Source organism: Leucoraja erinacea, chromosome 7, assembly GCF_028641065.1.
Source record: "Leucoraja erinacea ecotype New England chromosome 7, Leri_hhj_1, whole genome shotgun sequence".
Lineage (NCBI taxonomy): Eukaryota > Metazoa > Chordata > Chondrichthyes > Rajiformes > Rajidae > Leucoraja > Leucoraja erinaceus.
In genome coordinates, this window is record NC_073383.1 from 41580299 (window position 1) to 41595557 (window position 15259).

The following is a 15259-nucleotide window of genomic DNA, read 5'->3' on the forward strand; positions in this document are numbered from 1 at the left end:
AAAGCCTCTTAAATGCCTTTATCATATCTGTCTCCATCGCCTCCCCCGGCATCATGTTCCAGCCACCCACCACCCTCTGTGTAAAAAACATGCCCCGCACATCCCCTTTAAACTTTCCTCCTCTCACCTGGGACAAAGGTTCTGACTGTCTGAATGTGGGGAGAATAAAATAGGTTTGTGTAGGATTAATGTAAATGAGTGGTTGATGGCCAGTGCAAACTCCGTGGGCTGTATGAGTAGTTTGCATACTGTATTCCAATAACATCAATATAATGTGTTTTTTTTCTTAAGCCCCTGAAGCAGAATGTAAACTCACAGCTATTTTTCCATAGGTATCCTAGGATCCATGATGGACATTCTCTACATTTCGAAAGTACTTCACTGACTATAAAAAAGCTCCTTGGAGAATGCTTATGCAGCTATATAACCGCAATTCCTTGTTTTTTTTTGTTATTCATGTCATGAGTACATAAAAAGGAAAGTGCCACAGTTTAGGTCTCAGTAATGCAAACTGCACAACATCATTTCCCGCATCAATTATAAATTTACAAATTAGCTTAATTCGTTCCCTGACAATTCAGCAGAAAAAAAAACCGAGAATCGCGGCTCGTGTGTTGCATTGGTGGAGGCTGGAATCGAGTGTGGCTTTGGGAGAGGAGGGATCCTGAGTGCGCAGGTGCGGCACCTGCTCCGGTCGCACAGTCAAGATGTCCACAGTAAGGCATTCCTGAGGCAGAGAGAGGGGGAAAGGATAGAGGGAGAGCAAGATGGTAGCAATCGTCGCGCATTGACACCTTCCCTGAGCAGAGCATCAAGAAAGCAGGCGGTGGAGGGAGAAGGAATGAACCAACAACAAAGAAATAGCAGACAAATATGAATGATGATTCGTGCCGGGTGCTGCTGTTTTTTGGCTCTGATTCTGTGTTCCATCCTCCAGCTTTTTGGTGCAACGGGTACGTAAGGAAGGGTGGAAATATTGCAAATGCTATTTTAAAAACATATATATAATGTGTGTGCTTGTGTATGTGAGAGAGGGGGGAATAGTGAAATGCAGCGCAGGATACGGTGGGATCTTAGTGCAGTGCAGGGTCAATATTACGCTGCATGAAGACTAGCATTGCAGATACTCCGGGTTGCAGAGTGTGTCTGGAGAAGTACTCGAATCATTTATTTAAATGTAAATTCACCCCCCGCTCCCTGTCCCCCTCCTTTCCTCGCCAAGTGTAGGCTTGTGTGCAACGTTTAGATTTCCCGTATTGGGGGGTTGAATTATTTGAGACGTGTCTTTGCAGTGAATTCCAAAAACCAAAGGGAATTCGTCTCCTTAGCAACAAGCAACCAAAATGAGCAGTGAGAATCTGGGATTTTTAATTTGCTGCAATTTATCAGGTTGGTTTTTTATTTTTTGGGGGGGGGGGGGGGGGGGGGGATGCGTGTACACATTTCTCTTTCATAAATAAGTTATGTTCCATGCCCCTTTATTTTTTGAATTTCTCTGCAATCGATTGAAGATGCAAAGCGGAGACACTTTTTATTTTTCTCTATTCTGGTTGTCACGAACAGTTCTGCATCTGAGCAATGCTGAGAAAGACTCGTCGGTTGCAGGTACTGGTGCAACGCTGAACCACAGCAGCAATACGATTCAGCAAGAAATAACGTGGCCTTTACGCTTGATCTATTACGTTCATGATGACAACGAGAGCACTTACCACATCCTGGATACCAAAGCCAAGAACCAGCAAAAAGATGACCAGGTAAACGATCCAAAAAGAACCAAGCAGGCAACGCGGTTGCTCCATTGCCCCCTCCCTCACCCGCCCATCGTTTTTCTTCTGTTATATAGCCTATGGATGTTAGTTTTTACATATTGTGTCGGTGCTGAACGATATGCAGTAAAAGCGTGCGATTTCATGCTCCATTTTCATCCCTGTGGACTGGTTGCATTGTAGTTCTCTGCAATTGGAGACCCTGGCGAGGGGCTAATATTTTGTAGTTAACTGCTCACCATAGTTGACTTTGCACCGGAGATGTATTCCAATGAACAAGATCTTGTACCGGAGGTGTATTCCAATGTGAATTTACTAAAGGCAGTAACGTCATTTTTGTTTTGTATCCATACATTAATTTATAAATGCATTTGCAGACTTTGTTGAACTGTTGGCTTGGTATGGTGCCTGCACAATCAGTGAAAATATGCTGTCGTAATGAGATTTGGGGAGATGAAGTAGAGACAAAGAGTTTAAGCAGAGGGGAGAATTGTACAGGTTCAAGGCACAGGCAGCTGAAAGAGAGACTTGCAGTGGTGGGGCAAAATATGTTGAGGAGTCACAGAGAAAGATAGCATGAAGCAGGGCTTTTGGGTCTGAGCCCACGTCAACCATCAATCGCCCATTTATGATGATTCAACATTAATCCAATTTCTGTACTGGTTGGGGGGCATACAGGAAGAGAGGACCTAATTTGAGGAAGGACAATTTTGCTATTGAGGAAGTGCAGCATAGGTTTACAAGGTTAATTCCCGGGAAGGCGGGACTATCATATGCTGAGAGAATGGAGCGGCTGCGCTTGTATACTTTGGAGTTTGGAAGGATGAGAGGGGATCTTATTGAAACATATAAGATTATTAAGGGTTTGGACACGCTAGATGCAGGAAACATGTTCCCGATGTTGGGGGAGACCAGATCCAAGGGCCACAGTTTAAGAATAAGGGGTAAGCCATTTAGAACGGAGACGAGGAAACACTTTTTTTCACAGAGAGTTGTGAGCCTGTGTAATTCTCTGCCTCAGATGGCCGTGGAGGCCGGTTCTCTGGATACTTTCAAGAGAGAGCTAAATAGGGCTCCTAAATATGGCAGAGACAGGGGATATGGGGAGAAGGTAGGAACGGGGTTCTGATTGGGGATGATCAGCCATGGTCACATTGAAAGGCGGTGCTGGCTCGAAGGGCCAAATGCCCTTCTCCTGCACCTATTGGCTATTGTCTATCACAAAGGTGAGAGGGCATGGAAGTTTTGGAAGTTAAGGCATTGCCAGATCAGTGCAGGTAAATACGTCTGGTATATGGGTCCACAACACTCTGTGAGGTCAGTGATGTTACGAATGTTAAATTTTCCAGGGTGGAGCAATATGAAGTATTGGTTTGATTAATTCAAATGGCCATAGACAGGGAATGTTGGTAGGCTGCAGTTAGCTGTGGTGTGACAAAAGTGACATATTCAAACAGGCTTCAAGCCTGTTGTGTATCTCCTGGTCAGGACTTGTGAACGTAAGATGAGAACATCAATAGGCATGGTTATGATGGAATGAACAAACTTGCAATTATGTGAAACTTTCCACGATCACTGGTCTTGTAACGGTTTACCTTCTGAAGGTCATTGGAATGACCTGGCAGCTCCTTTGTACAGAGCGATATTCCCCCTAACAGAAATATGACCTGCCTTGTAGGTGTGGAGGTGAAAATACTGGCGAGGAATCAGCCTCTCCTCTTCAACTAAATTTCGTTGGAAGATGATATTCCCAAGAAGCATTGAAATTGATGGGAAATCAATGACTCTAAGCCCTGTTTTCAATCTTGAAGAAGGGTTCCCATGTTTAGTTTAGTTTAAGGATACATTGTGAAACCAGGCCTTTTTGGGACCACCGTCCATGCTGACCAGAGACCACTCATACACTAGTTCTATCCTGTACACTAGGGACAATTTACAAAAGCCAATTAACCTACAAACCTGCATGTCCTTGAAATTTGGGAGGAAACCAGAGCACCTGGAGAAGACCTACATAATCACAGGGAGAATGAACAACAATGTAGACACCGCCCTTAGTCAAGATCAATCCTGGGTCTCTGGTACAGTAAGGCAGTAACTCTACTGCTGTGCCACCGTGCCGCTCATTATGTCGTCTGCCCATTTCCCTCCATAGATTCTACCTGACCCGCTGAGTTCTTCCAGCCTTTCCGGTTATCCAATTAGCTTCTGTTCTGTGGAGATTTGGTGGCATTATACTCATTACCATAATATGGTATGTTTCCTGTTTCTTCCAATGACATCAGATTTGAATGTGTCCAGCAAATTCTCTGGAAATCCTGTTAATGCTATCGTTAACAATTTAGCAATAATATTTTGTTCCTAGAATGAAAATGTATGTAAAGGGAAGGTCACTCAGCCTATCCAAATGTTCTAGCTATTTTATTGTTTTCCAATAATCCCACACCACACACTTTTATCACGATCTTGAATTTTTCTTTCTTCTCATCTTTTTGTCCACTTCCACTGTTCTTTGCTAACTTGACGAAAATTCTAAATCTGCTTCTGTTCCTTTCGTCAGCTATTTATGTCCCTTGGATGCCTTTTGAAATGAAATGAAATGATTCAATTTATTGTCATTGTCAGTGTACAGTACAGAGACAACGAAATGCATTGGAAATCATGTCTTAATATACTTTTTTCAACCCCTTAACTGTTTTAAATATCTTATTTAAATGAGTATGCCACTGCCGTCACATACATCATCAGTAAGTCTGCAGAGGTATGCATGCTGAAGAAGACCATACAAATATTCCTCAAATGGAAACAATGGACCTCGTGATTCACCAGTATTCACGTCAAACAATCCCAAGTGATACAAAAAAAAATCTATTTAGAACTTTCACATAGCTACAAAGGATGCCAAGAGGGAATTCCGGACCAAGATAGAGTCCCAGGATTGGCGCATGGACATCCGTCAATTGTGGCTAGGCTTGCGTGCAATAATGGACCTCAGGTTGAATTCAGGCAATATCACTGGCAGCAATGTGCCCCTCCTTGTCGAGATCGATACATTCTATATTCCCCTTAATCAGAAGGTCTGTGGAATGATGTAATCCGCCCGACAACCTCGGGTGCGACTATAACTACGGTTACTGTCGCAGATCACACATTGCCTTTCAGGAGAGTACCTGGTCACATCCTTGAGACCTGCACGGCCAGTTGACTGGAGTATTCACAGACACTCCTTAACTTCTCTACTCCATTCTGAGATCCCTACATGCTTCAAGACCACTATTATCCTGGTGCTAAAGAAAAGCAAGGCGGCATGCCTTACTGATAACTATCCAGTGACTCTGAAATTCCACCATCATGAAGTGTTTCAAGAGACTTTATGATGCCCTTAACCTCCAGCCCTGCAGTCAGCCTTGATCCCCTGCACTCTGTCTACCATTGCAACAGGTCCATCTGCCCATAGGAACATCTAGATAACAATGATGTGCATCAGACTCCTATTTATTGTTGGTACATGGATAGGAAAAATTTAGAGGGATATGGGCCAAATGCAGGCAGGTGGGACTAGCCCAGATGGGGCATCTTGTTGGCATGGACAAGTTTGGCCGAAGGGCCTTTTTCAATGCTGTATGATTCTATGTCTATAAGATTCAGATTCAGATTCAATTTTAATTGTCATTGTCAGTGTACAGTACAGAGACAACGAAATGCATTTAGCATCTCCCTTGAAGAGCGACATAGCAAACGATTTGAGAATAAAAAAATAATAAGTGTCCGGAGGGGGGGGTGGTGGGGGGGGGGGGTGATTGGCAGTCACCGAGGTACGTTGTTGAGTAGAGTGACAGCCGCCGGAAAGAAGCTGTTCCTCGACCTGCTGGTTCGGCAACGGAGAGACCTGTAGCGCCTCCCGGATGGTAGGAGGGTAAACAGTCCATGGTTGGGGTGAGAGCAGTCCTTGGCGATGCTGAGCGCCCTCCGCAGACAGCGCTTGCTTTGGACAGACTCAATGGAGGGGAGCGTGGAACCGGTGATGCGTTGGGCAATTTTCACCACCCTCTGCAATGCCTTCCGGTCGGAGACAGAGCAGTTCCCATACCATACTGTGATGCAGTTGGTAAGGATGCTCTCGATGGTGCAGCGGTAGAAGTTCACCAGGATCTGAGGAGACAGATGGACCTTCTTCAGTCTCCTCAGGAAGAAGAGACGCTGATGAGCCTTCTTGATCAGAGTAGAGGTATTGTGGGTCCAAGAGAGGTCATCGGAGATGTTGACTCCCAGGAACCTGAAGCTAGAAACACGTTCCACCTCCGTCCCGTTAATGTGGATGGGGGTGTGCGTGCCGCCTCTGGACTTCCTGAAGTCTACAATGAGCTCCTTGGTCTTCTTGGAGTTAAGGGCCAGGTTGTTGTCAGCGCACCATGCAGCTAAGTGCTGGACCTCCTCCCTGTAGGCCAGCTCATCGTTGTTGCTGATGAGGCCAATCACCGTTGTATCATCTGCATACTTGATGATGGTGTTAGTACCATGTACAGGTGTGCAGTCATAGGTGAAGAGGGAGTAGAGGAGGGGGCTCAGCACACAGCCCCTGAGGAACGCCGGTGTTCAGGGTGAGGGTTGAAGAGGTGTGCTTGTCTAACCTCACAGACTGGGGTCTGTTGGTTAGAAAGTCCAGTATCCAGTTGCAGAGGGAGGGGTCGATGCCCAGGTTACCGAGTTTGGTGATCAGTTTTGATGGAATAATGGTGTTGAATGCTGAGCTGTAATCGATGAACAGCATTCTTACATAAGTGTCTCTGTTGTCGAGGTGGGAGAGGGCGGAGTGAAGTGCCGTTGAGATGGCATCCTCCGTACTCCTGTTCTTGCGGTAGGCAAACTGATAGGGATCCAGTGTGGGGGGTAGGCAGCTTTTGAGGTGTGCCAGGACCAGCCTCTCGAAGCACTTGGTGATGATGGGGGTAAGTGCAACTGGGCGGAAGTCGTTGAGGCTTGCCGCAGTGGAGTGTTTTGGCACTGGCACGATGGAGGTGGCTTTAAGGCAAGTGGGGACAACTGCTTGGGCAAGTGACAGGTTGAAGATGTCAGTCCAGACGTCTGTCAGCTGCGCAGCACAGGCCCTGAGCACGCGCCCGGGGATGCCGTCAGGGCCAGCAGCCTTACGTGCATTAGTCCTACTCAGTGCCACGTACACGTCGTAGGGGGTGAGTGTGAGGGGTTGGTGATCGGCAGGTAGCACAGCCTTGATGGCTGTCTCTAGATTGTCCCTGTCGAAGCGGCCATAGAAGTGATTAAGCTCCTCAAGGAAGGAGGCGTCGCTGGATGGGGGGGTGATGTTGGAGGGTCTGTAGTCCGTGATGGCCTGGATGCCTTGCCACATGCGTCGGGGGTCGGAGTTGTTGTTGAAGTGCTCCTCAATCCTGAGCTTATGGCAGTGCTTGGCCTTCCTGATGCCCCTCTTCAGGTTAGCCCTGGATGAACTGTAGGCTCGAGCATCGCCTGACCTGAAAGCGGTGTCCCGTGCTTTCAGCAGTAGCCTGACCTCGCTGTTCATCCATGGCTTCTGATTCGGGTATATGGTCACCTGTTTGAGGGAGGTGACACTATTGATGGTGGAGTTTATAAAGTCCAGAACAGAGGATGTGTAGGAATCAATGTCCGTGTGAGAGTCAAGGGTGGCCTGGGCTGCAAACGCCTTCCAGTCAGTGTTTCCAAAACACTGCTGAAGTGTGAAGTCCGCTTCCTCTGACCAGACTTTAACTGTCCTTACAGTTGGTTTAACCCGTCTGATGAGTGGGGAGTACTTAGGGAGCAGGAACAATGAGACGTGATCAGACTGACCAAGGTGGGGGAGGGGGATGGCTTTGTAAGCTTCAGCCATATTGGTGTAGACTTTGTCCAGTGTCTTGTCTACTCTAGTGGGGAAGGATACATGTTGGTGGAATTTGGGGAGTACAGTCTTCAGGTTGGAGTGATTGAAGTCACCCGCAACAATGAAGGCTGCCTCGGGGTTGTGCGTCTGTTGTTTGCTAATGGCAGTATGCAGCTCTTTCATTGCAAGCTTGGCATTAGCATCAGGAGGGATATAGGTTGCAGTCACAACAGTGGAGGTGAACTCTCTGGGCAGATAGAACGGTCTGCATCTAACCAAGAGGAACTCAAGGTTAGCTGAGCAGTGACTCTCGATGATGGTGGAGTCCGTGCACCATGCTTTGTTATAAGTTCCATCTTCAACACCATAATCCCAACTAAACCCGTCTACAAACCCCTGGCCCTAATAATATGCACACCCTTTGCCACTGGACCCATAGACCATAATCAGTATGGATAGGCAGTAAAATATCCTCCACAATAACTCTCAAGACTGGTGCCTCACAAAGGTGACTACTCGGCCCCTTGTTGTACTCCACGTGCATTGACAACTCTGTGGCCAATTCTGCTCTAACTCTCTTTACAAACTTGCAGATGACATGTCAGTAATGGGCCTGATCTTGTGTATAGGTAGACTTGGTACAGGAAGTAAAAGTAGAGCTTAGTAACATGGGATTTGAGACAATAACTTCTCCTTCAATGTTAGCTTGTTAGAATGTGTGCCCACATCGGCATCAATGGTGCCAAAGTGGAGATGGTTGAATGCTTTAAGTTCCTCAGCGTAAATATCCCAAACAGTTTGTCTTGGATTGACCACATTTATACTACAGCCAAGAAAGCACACTAAAGCTTCTACTTCCTCAGAAAATTAAGGCAGATCAGCTTGTCTTCAGAAACTCTTGCCAACTTCACCAAATGCACTGTAGAAAGCATCTTTTTTGGTCTGCATTGCAGTTTGGTATGATACGACTGCCCAAGACAGCAAGAAATTGCAGAGAATTGTGGATGTAGCCTGCTCCATCACACAGATTAGCCTCTTCATCATTGACTCCATCTATACTTTACGCTGCCTTGGGGAAAGCAACTAACTTAGTCAAGGACCTATTTCACTCCGGTCATTTCCTCGTTTTCCCACTCCCGTTAGGCAGAGTATAGAAAATCTTGTAAGTACGCAATGCCAGGTTCAGGCTTCTTACCCACTTATCAGATTACTGAACAGTCCTCCCATAAACCAGGGTGTAGTCCCAATCTCCCAGGTAATATTTATGCTTGGAAATTTGAAGCTCTCAGCCATCTCCACTTTAGCACCATTGATACTGATTGGGGTATGCACTCTACCTTGCTTCTTGACATCAACAACTAGTTCCTTCATAATCTACCTTACAATGAACCTTGGACTTTCTCTCTGTAACTAATGCAATAATGCTGTAACACTATGCACTGTAGTATTTTTGACTGGTCTACTTGTGCATGACTTGATTGTACTCACGTATAGTATGAATTGATTGAACAGCATACAAACAAAAGTTTTCACTATATATCCGTACAGTTGACAGAATGAACATTGTGGTGTGTCAGTAATCTCTGGAGTGGGATCAAGTGCTGATTTACCTTGAGACCCTTGATCATTGACCCCCTTCTCCCGATGCCGCTGGCTTAGGAAAGTGTGAATGTTGGCAAAGAATAAACCCAGGTTCATATGCAGCAAAGTCTACTGCAGTTATTTACCCATACACCCCTAGCAGTGCCTCCCAAATCCGTGACCTCTTCTGCCGGGATGGACAAGGAATTCCGATGAATAGGAACACCACCGCCTACAGGCTGCCCATCAAGTTGTGCACTTTCCTGAGTTAGAATATGTTCACTGTCCCCTCATTGTTGCTAGGCCAAAGCCTAGAACTCCCTTTTCGACAGCATTGTGGGCGCACCTTTGCCAGAAGGATAGCCAACCCCTGCCTTCTCGAGGGCAATAAATACCGACCTTGTCCCAAAAATGAACATTTAAGTCATTCCTTTGAGTTAATCGCTTGCTGAACCAGGCATTGTTGTTTACTGTATGGTTACTGGGAGATGGTTTCAAGAGTTGCCTCATAAAATTATCCCATTGTGAGTTAGGTCTTGTGGAGTAGGAGGGAATATTGGAGGCTGAAAATTGTCCTGTTGTTTCAGGTGACAAATAATGATTTTATCAAAAGGGACAGCACAGTGGTGCAGCGGTAGAGTTGCTGCCTTACAGCACCAGAGACCCAGGTTCGAGCCCAACTATGGGTGCTGTCTGTACGGATTTTGTACATTCTTTCCGTGATCGCATGGGTTTTCTCTGGTTGCTCCAGTTTCCTCCCACACTACAAAGACGTACTGGTTTGTAGGTTTATTGGGTTTGGTAAAATTGTAAATTGTCCCTAGCATGTAGGATAGTGCTAGTGTCCAGTGGTGATCATTTCCAGCCTGTTTCTGCGCTGTATCTCTAAAGTCCAATCAACTGAGAATATCTCTAGGCTTTATTGGAATAAAATTTTTCCTTTTCACTAACATTGTTCAACTCGTGTTCACAGCTTGAGTACGCTCAACAATTGAGCTTTTGGAGTTTGTTGGGATAAGTAATTACAACCCTTGCTGAACAAGATTAGTTCTATCCTAAATGTCAGTTTTTATCCTAAGACTACAACTCTAGTCTAGTCTCCCCTTGGAGGAAACTGCCTGTATACCACCAAGTTCAATACCGTAAACATCGCCGTATACATTGGTGAGATCGCCTCTTATGCTGAACTCCTGGTGGCAGAAAACTCCTTGAATGATAAGAGTTGGCGGCTTGTATGTCCAAGTTACATGCTGGAAACCTGAGCACCAAGACCTGACCAACACCCCAGTGAAGTTTTGTGGCTCCAATGTTGACTGATGCCTTTAGGATGAGACTTTAATCGTAGTTCCTGCCTGCCTTTACAGATGTATGTGACAGATCAAGTAGTATTACAGTCTACCCTCGTTGTTATGGACCACTTTATAGCAGATTTTGGTTATAGTGGAGGGAGTGTCCCCACAGTAATCAGACACCACTGTCTTTTTAAGAACATTGGCTGCTAGTCACACTGCAGGAGGCCATTGAAATTGACAAGCAATTGCTTTGATTATCACTTGTGCGATGATACTCTATTTAACAATGTTACAAACAGCATTTAGTAATTTTAGCTTGCAGCAACAAAAATAACATTTTGGCTGTTAGAATGAACTTTATATTTGAAAACAACTTATTATCCTGCGTCCGGGACAATAATTATCCTTAACTGACACCAATATGAGAAAAAAGATCCATAATCATGTTAATTAATCATTGGCTAGATTACACAAAAAGCTGGAGTAACTCAACGGGACAGGCAGCGTCTTAGGAGAGAAGGAATGAGTGACATTTCGGGTCGAGACCCTTCTTCAGACTGCTCAGGTAGATGAACCATTTGTTGAAGGTGTGGATCTGGTGTAGAATGAAGTAAACTTGGGGTCCGTTGTATGTTTGGGTGAGCGAGGCCTGGAGCTGCGGAAGAGTCAGAGCAAGGGCCTGTTGGTGCCGGTGCATCGCAGCCAATGCAGAGGGCAAAGCACAGGAGAACTGTTGCGAAAAGCGGCAGATCGACTGTCGGTACCTGTAATATTGGTTGGTTTTGAATTGGGATGTTAGAGTTAGAATTTGAGTTAGAATCCCCGAGGTAACAAGATGGAGGCGCAGGCAAGCACCAAGGAAACACTCGTAGCTGTGGCAGCGGGTCTGGGTTAAAAAGTGGTTGTAGAGTCAGAGAGCAGGAGCAGAGAGCAGGAGGAATCACAGCGGGGCAGCAAGAAAGGATGTTGCAGAACTCTCTTCGGAGAGAGGAGGAGAACTTCTTCAAAGTAGACATATCTTGAGGAGATTTCACAGTGGATCAGATGAAATGTGTAGGAAGGAATTGCAGAAGCTGGTTTAAACCGAAGATAGACACGAAAAGCTGGAGTAACTCAGTGGGAGAGGCATCATCTCTGGAGAGGAGGAATGGGTAACGTTTCGGGTCGAGACCCTTCTTCAGACTGCTAGATTACAGCAGTGGTGGTCTTAGAAGGCATTTGCATCGCACACATAATCTACTGTAAACCTTGTTCCATGACACAATATTTTGCATCCTTGCATACTTTTAAAATAATAAGAGAAAACACTTGGATTTCTTTTTTCATCCATTAAAATTCCATAATGTTTAGGAAATCACGTCTGGCAGTGCTATCCTGAGTCTGTGGTGGGGTTGCTGGAGGTGATGTCCTTTGAATGAGGTATTAAACAAAGTGTCCTCTATGTGTGCCTCAGTAAAAATAAAGATCCACAGTACTGTAGAAAAGCAATACGGTGCTCTGGCCTACATTTATCCAGGAAATAACATGGATTTACATATCTCATTACTGTTTGTGGGATTTCAAAGCATATATACTAGTGTGTTCTACGTAACATCAGCAACCTGAGCTCAAAGTGGTTAAGAACCACTTAGGGGTGTCCTTCATTGTGTTTAATAAATACATTCTTTTTTTACACACGTACTTCCTACTGTTCATTCCTAAGGAGAATCGCTGTGTTACCACTGCAAATAAGTCCCCTTTAATGCGGGGCAATGAGGAATGAATTGTTTGGGAGGTTGTTATGCTGGACTGGAGATGGGTTGGGCAATCATCTGTGTAAATTGGCAGACTTTCTACTACTATAGAAAGCCATCCTCAGTCAGGGTGATTTGCTTCTAAAGATGGGTGCTTAATGGTCAACATTGACACAGCTCCGAATGGGGGAAAAAAAACTGCCTGAGCTGTTGAACATGTGAAATCAAAACAGAAAGTGATGAAACCATTAAGCAGGTCTGGCAATATGCGCAAAGTGAGAAACTGAACTGGCAAAGGGTCTTGGGCCTAAAATATTATCCCAGTTTCCATAGATGTGGCATTGAGTGAAACCAACCAATCAAACTGGGCCAAGACATAGGGCCCCTGTAGTGGAGAAGTCATTGAAAGGAGCCAATGAATTCTCACCAGGAAGTGTTTCCTGTCTTGGTGTGGGCAGCCATTTTACAGCACAAAAATGTGTACTGAGGGCAGCAGCAATTGAGTCATTTATCTGATATATTGTGATTGTGATCACTTCCAGTAAATAAAACCCCAATTGATTAGATCCATAGCGTTTCAATGCAAGGGCTGCATGTGCAATTGTAGAAATGTTCATCTGCTTCCTAGCCTGAATGGTTAATGGACATCAAGGACCAAATACATTCAGGGTAAAAAGATTGCTATTATTATCAGAAGAATATTTCATATGAACCTGCTTCAGTTTTGTCTTTCAGCTATTCACAGCTCAATACCAAACATTTCAGAAATGTTTGCCGCCAGTGATTGGATGTGAATGACAGGTTATTTGGAGTGAAGGACAGAGCTTCACTGCCTCTGGAAAATGATGCCAGATATTGGCCGTAAGTGCTCTCAGCCGGCCTTATCGCAAAAGGAGCCAATTTATTAAATATCATAATTTATTGCTTAGTGGCATAATTTCAGTTTTTCTCACAATTTAGCCAAAAGTATAAACTGCGCACTAAAATGTTCCGTTGCATATCAGAAGGACACAATTGTTTTACCAGATAATAGGTAACAGATTTACATAATGTCAGAGGGAGATGCAGCATGAAAACAGGCCTTTCAGCCCACAATCAATGCTGACCATTAATTACCCATTTCATCTGATCCTGCACTAATTCCATTTTGTCTTCCTTGAATCGTAGTCAATTTCCCTCCAGATTCAACGACTATTCTACATAAATTCCCCTGGTAATCTGCACGTCTTTGGCATGTGGGAGCACCCGGGGCAATGTCCATCTCTATACGGACAACATTGATGGTCAGGATTGAACCCAGGTCTCTGACATTATGAGGTGGCAGCTGTGCCACTATGCACTCCATCTTAAAATATTACCTCAAATGCAACTTAAAAGTCTGTTCTCTTGATGATGAGTTGTGTTTTAGCAACTCATGCAGGAGGATGCAGGAGAGTATTACTCAAATTGATATAGAAAAAATGGAAGGATTCAGCAGATGAGACAGGCACTGGGGAAAGAGAAACAGTTAACATTTCTTGCTCAAGACCCTTCACTTCTGATGAAAGGACTTAGATTCTCTTTTCACAGATGCAGCCTCGCCTCTGGAGTGATTCCAAGTTTTTCTATTTCAGATTACTCAAGAGTCAAGAGTCAATTTAATTGTCATTTGGACCCCTGGAGGTCCAAACGAAATGCCGTTTCTGCAGCCATACATTACACACAAATAGACCCCAGACACAACATAATTACATTTAACATAAACATCCATCACATAGCTGTGATGGAAGGCCAAATAAACTTATCTCTCCACTGCACTCTCCCTCCCCCGATGTCAGAGTCAAAGTCATAGCCCCCGGCTGGCGATGGCGATTGTCCCGCGGCCATTAAAGCCACGCCGGGTGGTGCGAGTCGCACACCGGGTCTTGGTGTTAGAGCCCCCGGCGTGCGCTCGCAGAGTCCGCGGCCATTCCAGCCGCGCGGGGCAGTGATGTAGGCCCCGCTCCAGGAGCTCTTCAACCCCGCAACTCGGACGGGGGAAGTCGCCGTTGCGAGAGCCCTGAAAAGCGGTCTCCCTCCAGGGAGCCGCGGGCTCCCGGCGCCGTCGTCCGCAGACCCGTCGTTGGAGCCTCCGACTCTCCGGTAGCAGCAACAGCAGCTCCAGGATAATCCGGGAGAATGAGAGCTTCATACATAGGGGTTATAGCGAGTCACGCCCAAGGTACAAGAAGAGAGTAGATGAGTGACAATTAGGAAAGGCAGTACTCTGAGAGTGCAGGTGATCCTTGTGGCCATTCCCCTTCAAAACAGGTATACCCTTTTGGATACTGTTGAGAGGATGACCCATCGGGGGAGAGCAGCATAACAGTCAGGTCTGTTCATTGAACCTGGCTCAGTGGGAAAGGTGATGTCAGGTAGAGCCTTAGTGGTAGGAGATTCCTTAGTTACAATGACAGACAGGAGATTCTGTGGCAACATTGAGATTCCAGGATGGTGTACTGCCTCCTCGATGTCTGAGCAACTGCATGCCATTCTCAAGGGGATGGGTGAGCAGCCAGAAGTTGGGCATGTTGGCACAAATGACATGGGTAGGAAAAGGGAAGAGATCCTGCAAAATGAATATAGGGGGTTAGGCAAATGGTTGAAAAGCACGACCACCAGCGATCTCCAGATTAATCCTGGTGCCACGTGCTAGTGAATGTTTGAACAGGAAGATAGAACAGATGAATGCTTGCTTGAGGAGTTGGTACAACGGGCAGGGATTCTGAGTTTTGGACCATTGAGATGGTCTCTGTGGCAGAAGTGACCTCTACAAGAGGGACAGGTTGCACCTGAACTGGAGAGGAACCATTATCCTGGCAGGCAGGCTAACTAGTGGTACTCGGGTGGGTTTAAATTAGATTAGCAGGAGGGCAGGCTCCAATGCAGGACTGAGGCAGGTGAGAGGCTGAAAGTTAGTATGGAATGTGATGAAAGGAAATTCAGTAACAGGATAGGCAGGAGCATGGCAGGCAATGGGGAAGGACTGAATTAAATTGCATTTATTTTAAA

General features: G+C 45.5%; 1 protein-coding gene across 2 annotated transcripts in view; it reads left to right on the forward strand.

Annotated features, from left to right (window-relative positions):
- The first annotated feature begins 667 nt into the window (after positions 1–667).
- The window catches only part of LOC129698917 (disintegrin and metalloproteinase domain-containing protein 23-like), a 135554-nt gene continuing 120962 nt past the window's right edge, over positions 668–15259 (forward strand). For both annotated transcript variants that reach the window (XM_055638351.1, XM_055638352.1), the window contains exons 1-2: positions 668–953; positions 1564–1754. In XM_055638351.1, the coding sequence (XP_055494326.1) occupies positions 878–953; positions 1564–1754 (267 nt within the window). In that variant the 5' untranslated portion in view covers positions 668–877. The remainder of the gene's footprint in view (positions 954–1563; positions 1755–15259) is intronic.